At 45.2% G+C, this 6,958-nt stretch overlaps 1 protein-coding gene across 1 annotated transcript in view; it reads left to right on the top strand.

Moving 5' to 3' along the window:
- The first annotated feature begins 698 nt into the window (after positions 1–698).
- LOC150082424 (breast cancer anti-estrogen resistance protein 1-like) overlaps positions 699–6,958 on the top strand; it is a 277,941-nt gene continuing 271,681 nt past the window's right edge. Inside the window, exon 1 of the mRNA XM_090377491.1 lies at positions 699–1,049. Within this exon, the coding sequence (XP_090233617.1) occupies positions 990–1,049 (60 nt within the window). The 5' untranslated portion in view covers positions 699–989. The remainder of the gene's footprint in view (positions 1,050–6,958) is intronic.

Here is a 6,958-nt window from a genome sequence, read left to right as displayed (position 1 = left end):
ACGCCTCTTGAACAGAGCAATAAACAGATTGAAGAAATCAACAAATAATTTACATCAGCGCGTCCAGGATGAGAGAAAGCATAAACTGTCCGCAGAGAATATAGAAATTGAGCGAAGATTGCAAGAATAAGAAGAAAGCCTTTCGCACGAATTTCCAGTGATCATCACGTGCTGATGGAGACGTCGGCTGTACTCTCGCGATGACTCGTTTTCCACGCTTCTCATTGCCGATAAATCGACTGAACTCGGCATCGAGGTTCTGGGCATTCCTTTATTTTACTTTCGTTTCATTGGCCGCTTGAACTCTGAACTTACGTGTGGGTTGCCCGATTACCCCCCCACCCTCGGATCACGCGATTAAAACGTCTTACAGAAATTAAAACGAAATAAACGAGAGGGTTCTGCCAATACGGAGACGCAGTTGCATTTTGTTCGGTGGGGGGGGAATCTCCTAAAATGGGGAACGTCCCCGTTCTACGTCACACGTCTCGTGATCAAAGGCCTCGCTAGTCGCCGCGGGGTTGTCTTCGTGTTCGCTGTCGCTGCCCGCGCTCGTTCGACATGTTTGGTGTTCGCCGGAGACAAACGAGGCGATGACGTCACCCGACCTTTCGGCGAATCGCGGCGCTCCGTAAATGAAGAACTCGTTCGACGACGGAGTCAGTTAGGACAGCGTTTGTTCACGAGGCGTCAGTGGTCTCTTCGTGCGGCGGCGTAATGACCGATAATAGCCTGCCGACACGGCACGGGCGAGACGTGGCCGCTCGAGATGTCGTATTCTGTTCGCGCTGCCGCCTGGGATTTCTTATCTGCTCGAGAAACCACGTGTCAACAACGCTCTTCGGGGTTACAGTTCAAGTGGTGAGCCCGCAGTAGTGCACACTCAACACGACGCTCCCCTTCTCTCTGAGCTCGCGTCGTCTTCAGGGATATTTTTACGTGAATGACCCGCAGGATATGTGACCTCCGCTCGTCTGGTCGAACCCACGATGGCCGTCCACGTTGTAGGAGCACACTGCACCCTCCCTCGCACGAAGAGGTCCACGCAGGTAAGTACACCCCCTTTTTCTCTCTCTCTTCCCTTTCAGTGTTCGCAATTCTTGCCGTGTTTTAACCATTTACGGATGGGGTGACGTCGTCATTACGGTGAAGTCCGTACACGAGTGATGTGCGCACTCTCTCTCGGAGTCTCGTCCTTCGTAAAGCACCGACCTCGCTTCGAAGTAGAACCCGGATTTATGTAGAAGTGACGTCAGAGGGCGCCACCCGAACAACGAAGTGCAATAACCGGACGGGAATTGTTTTTAGGTGATCGTTGGCGTCCACCCCCACTTGGCGAGGGAGTGGGGAAGGGAGTACGGGATGGGACGTTGGGGGTTCACCGCGTGAAACGTCCAACAGACCACCGGAAGAAGACGAAAGTCGTGAGATCAGCACGAGCAGTTCTCATTGTTACGATCGACGTCCATTCCGCCATTTTGGGTTCAACTTCCCCTTCGGCGGAGCGGGGGAAAGGGAACGAACAGTGTGTTTTGGAGCGATTAACATGACGTCCTCTCGTTTCAATTTCCATGATAATCGAATGCTGCTGAGGGTGGCGGGGCAGGACTGTTGTATGAGAGACCCCTGGACTACTTCTCATTAGTGTTAAAAACTTTTATTTTTTACGAAAAAAAAAAAAATGTACTCTCAGTTGAGACTTTGTTCTGGAGGCCGCCTTTAAGTTTAATAAAAATGTACCGACGGTGGTGGGGGAGGAGGAGGAAGGGGTGCGAGCAGGAAAGACGAGAACACGTTGACGAATGAGGGAAAAACAGTCTCGCACAGAATATTCGCAGCTCGGTGGCGTTTCTGCCACTTTGGGGCTGTTCATTGTGACCTCTTTCGCCCTTCCGCATCTCGTGCATCCTCCATTGCGGCCAGGGAGTGTCTGAACCCCACGTGACTCGAGAATTTCTGGCGAGATCGAGAGAACCTCCGTGAGGTGACGTCACCACCAGACGCTAGTGCCGTACTGTTCGCCATGAGTTGCGCAGTTAGCTGCGACAGGTGCGCTTCAAGGCCATGCCTGCACTCCCCCCTTCTTCCCTCCCTCCCTTCTTCCTTCCTTCCGCGTGCCACATTGGAATGTTCCAGAAGGCAATTGAGTGGCGAAGGTCGATCGTTTGTGCTGTGTGCGCGCGTGTGGGGATGCCAGTCACGTGCTTATTGAGCACCTTATCCATCATCGAGTGGGGGGGGGTTAGCAATGGCACGCGGCATTTCCCAGAGGAAACGCTTCACGGGGCAGCCTGCCGTAACCCGATGACGGAGATCACGTTGCAGCAATGCGCGCGCAATGGCCACAGTTACGGCACTGCCAGTCGTAAAACAAACATCCGGGAATATTGCGCAGTGCGCGCGCTTCCCCTTCCCGCGTGCAATTTCGATCCAATTTTCCGATGCCACCGATTTTTGCTTTGCTGAAAACCCGCGTTTGAAAGTGGGAGGAGAAAAGACCTCGTTGGTGGCGCGTTTGTCGTCAGGTGGCGCTGATGAACGACAGTTCTTGAAATTGCGCGAGTCCACGCGGTGATCCAGCAGTCGTGGATTTCGAAAGGGTCGTCGTAGGAGTCGCTCTTGTCGACGAGTACATGCGATGACGTCATCGACAGAGCCGGTCTGGACCAGCACGTTGATCACCTTAACCCTTCGTGTTCCTTGTAGATGTCAGATGGATGCACGTGACACTGTTGCCTGACGTCCGTTCACCTCGTGTCACACGAATTTGTCACGTGCAACGCAACAGAAACTGGTTTTTCGCCACCTTCGCTTAGCCGACGTCAAAACGCATTTGAATCTCGTTCCCGGATCCACTCTCGTAGCCCTCACAACGAACAACCCGCGACGTGTTTTCTGGGTTGAGGGCACCCGGCCGAAAAACCGAAGATGAAGTTGCCGTTTGAAATGTGCGACATCCCTCCACGATGCGTTCGACTTCCTTTATGTGAAATTTTTATTTTAATTTATTTTATTTCATTTTATTAACAACAAAATACACAACAGGTAACCATTGAGAGTGTATCTGGGAGCAGAACAAGGAACACAACTGATAATAAAAATATGAAATCCAAAAGGAAGATAAACATTGATAGAGATTCAAACATTAAAAGCATATGTACAAAAGAGGATTGTATTAAGTTAAGTTACCGGTAAAACAAGTAATAATTAATCCGTTAGAGAATAGAAAAATAATAAAAAACATAAACTACAATAATTAGATGAGAACTGATCACTTTGCAGTTTAAGAGAAGAGGCAAACTTGTGGATGGAGTTCATCAGTGATTGGGAGTTGTCAAAGAAGTCAATGAAAGAGTCATTTGCTGATTTGCTGATTCTGTTCAGTGGACTGAACTTCATAAAGTCCGTGGTGGCAGAGTCAAGGCGAAACGGTGTAAGATTCCGGACTTGTCTACAGGGAGCATTGAAGTTTATTTTACTATGGATATCAGATGCTTCATAAGCTCCAGTGATTTAGCTAGAAGGACGATGTCAGCAGTAACTCTTCTAGCGTACAGAGGCCTCAGATGAAAGTAATCACACAGCGATTCATAATACACTGAGTGATAGAATAGAGGATTGCGTAAGGTAACGGACAAAGTTTTTTTGGACTGCTTCAATTTTGTTAGTTAAAGTCTTTGTGTGAGGATTCCAGATGGGTGAACTGAATTCAAGGATTGGCAGAACAATAGTTTTATAAAGGATAACCGCATATCTGTAGTTTTTGAACTTCTATAGGTCCCGTTTGATGAATCCCAGTGTTTTGAATGCTTTGCTGGTGATTTTAAGGACATGAGAACCGAATTTAGCACTGCTGGAGAAGAGAATCTCCAAGTTGTTAACTTGGTCTCACCTTTCGATGATCACAGAGTTAATACTGTACTCCGTATTTATTAGTTGTGGAGATCTGCAGGATGAGAAAGAGATTACTTTGCACTTCGAGGGGTTAGCAGACAAGCCATTTAGAGATAGCCACAGAGAGAGAGAGAATTTATTGAGAGCACATTGAGGCTGTTGAAAATCGGTAATCTCCTTTATTGCTGAGTAGATCTTAAGATCATCTGCATAGAGAGCAACTTGAACATTGGAGGTGCAGATGAAAGAAGGAAGATGATTTACGAAAACAATGAAGAGAAGAGGACCTAAGGGGAAGCCTTGTGGTACTCCGCTTAGTGGTATAAAACAGTCTCAGTTCACTTGTGATGATAACGCTCATGGAACGAAGAGTAATATAGCTGCGTAGCCATGAGACCAAAGGGGTACGGATACTACATAGCTTAAGTTTTTCCAGAAGTTGTTCTTGTGGGACTTTATCAAATGCCTTAGATATATCTGTGTAGACTACATCAACTTGAAGATGGTTATCAAGAGCTTCCGAGGTGTATTGCCAGAAAGGAAGTTTGTTTGTTTATTTGTTATTGGGTTTTTAGGAGCATTAGCAACTAAGGCCATATTGCTCCGGGATATGCGGTGGTCATTCCCTGACCTTTCCGCATCCTCCGTATTTGGTGGTGACGGGCCCGAACCCCGGTCTAATCAAGAAGTGTGTGCTACGCACTGCTGCTCCTTCCCATCTGGCTACGGTGGCGCCCCAGAAAGGAAGTAAATTTGTGACTACTGACTTGCCACTGCAGAAACCATGTTGATTCTGATCTTGATTCTGTTGAAAGGCCTGAAGAATTCGAAGAGATGTTTGTGTACTGCTGTGTTGAAGAGTTTCGAGAAGCATATGGGTCTGTAATCAGGTGCATCACATTTATCACCTTTTTTGAAAACTGGAACTATATTGACCTTCTTAAAGTGCTTAGGATACTTCCCCTGCCTGAGAGACACGTAAGATATTGACTTACATCTATGGGCTGCTTTAGACGGAAACATTGGACTACGAAAAAGAGGGAGGGGGGGGGAAATTTATATGCAGTTGCAGTAGGACCTATGTAAAAATAAAACGAAATAAAAAAAATTAAAGAGAAATGAAAGTGATAATTGAATTAAATGAGAAAATTAATGCGAATCATTTTAATTGTTAGTGTATCGCACAAAAGCAGCAAAATGGGGACTAGTGGGGAAGATCATTATTATTATTATTATTATCTGTTTATTTCTCATACGAGACACCCATAGACAGCACGTGGCTAGAGGGTGTGGTTATATTATAGTATTTACAAGCATGTTTACATGAACTTATTTACAAAATTTGGATATGCAAAAACACAGAATATGTGGTTAATGAATTAATTGTTAAGTTGGTTTAATTAATTGCAAATGGTTGTTAAATGCTAAATATTATTATATAAATTATTAAATTAGTCTTCGTATTATATTTATACTTGCCGATACACATTGCCAAAGGTTTCTGTCCTATACATTTTGTCTGTACATAGTTTCTCTGCATCTATATTTACATTATTAAAATAATTCACAGTATTTGCTGGGAAAAATCTCCCCAGAGAGTCCAATTGAGTCAGTTGGTACTTGAGACTTGGTTCTTCCCTCTTTATTCTCGGTCGTATCATCCGGGGGCGAGTGATCACGTTTCCCACTTTCGGCGCATCTGTTCTCTCTCTCTCTCTCTCTCTCTCTCTCTGTCTCCTCCCCCGTTAGTAGCTTTTTTGCCAGAGTTAAGATGTTTCTGGTTGTGATGATATACTTCCAGGGCGTGATGTCCAGATTGGCAGACAAGACCGCTCTTGAGATGGTAAACGGTTTCCCGGCGATCTTGTTTAGCCATCTCAGGAGCCAGTATTCTACTCCTAAGAAGGCCGTGATGTTGCTCTCAGGGGCCGATGACCAGATAGTCGATGCGTACAACGGAATCGGTGTAACGCATTTAAGGATGTATTGAATTATAAGATGAGGGCTTCGGAGACCGGTGAGTTCTTGTCTAGTGCTCCACAGTGCTGCGTATGTCTTTTTCCTAATGTGTTCGAAGTGAGGTATGAAGTTTAATCCTTCATCCCACTTGAGGCCAAGGTCAACATGTGCGGGGGAATTTTGGATTCTGGTATTGTTCACAAAAATCGTAATTTCATTTTTCTTCTTTTTGTTGGTGAAGGTCATTTGGGCAGTTTTCTTTTCATTAAGTTTCAGGCCAATGTAGTGCAGATATTCTTCTAGCTTCTTGATTGCCTTGTTTGCTTCCTCTGATAGATGGGTTGCAGTTTCTTGTTCTTTAGATGTTACAAAAAATTTCAAATCGTCAGCATATGTAATAAATTGTTCACAGTTTTGAGCTAAAAATGGGGCTAGTGCTATTGCAAAGAAAGTGGCGGACAATACGCCCCCTTGAGGTACACCCCTGGAGATACAGTAAGATGCTGTTTGTTTCCCGTTTATTGCGATAATTTGTCTTTCTTGAAGGGTGTTAGTGAGAATGCTTAAAGTGCTTCCTGAAATGAGGAAATGCTCCTTGAGGATTACTGTTATAGCTGGGATTGAGACGTTGTCGAAGGCTGCTGCTACATCCAGAAAAACGATGTCCAACTGTTGTTTATTGTTTAAAGCTAGCTGTATTCGGAGTAGAGTCTCCATTAAATTAGTAATAGTCGACCTTCGAGGAAGCACAGAATGTAAGTATTCTGGCCTGTCTGTCCCCAAAGCAGTGCTGATTGATGGTGCTCAGGATTGCTTTTTCAAATATTTTTTGCAGAATTTTGCATCCGATTGCGATGGGCCTGAAATCTTTACTGGTTTTAGGATTGTTTATTTTTGGAACTGGTTTTACGTAATATCTCTTCCATTTTTCCGGGATAACCCCCTCACTTAGTATTCGCTGGAAGAGGTGGTGGAGCGGTTCGATTATGTAAGCGCTACATATTTTTATCATGAATAGCGGGAACTGGTCCGGCCCGATCGTTGCTTTATTGGGGAGCGAGTTAATAGCTTCCTTTAAGTTTTCCCTGCTGATATTAATTTCACG

This window comes from Mastigoproctus giganteus, chromosome 7, assembly GCF_048544385.1.
Source record: "Mastigoproctus giganteus isolate SK-2022 chromosome 7, ASM4854438v1, whole genome shotgun sequence".
Lineage (NCBI taxonomy): Eukaryota > Metazoa > Arthropoda > Arachnida > Uropygi > Thelyphonidae > Mastigoproctus > Mastigoproctus giganteus.
The sequence above is the reverse complement of the archived record's forward strand: the minus strand, read 5'-3'. Positions and strand labels throughout refer to the sequence as shown.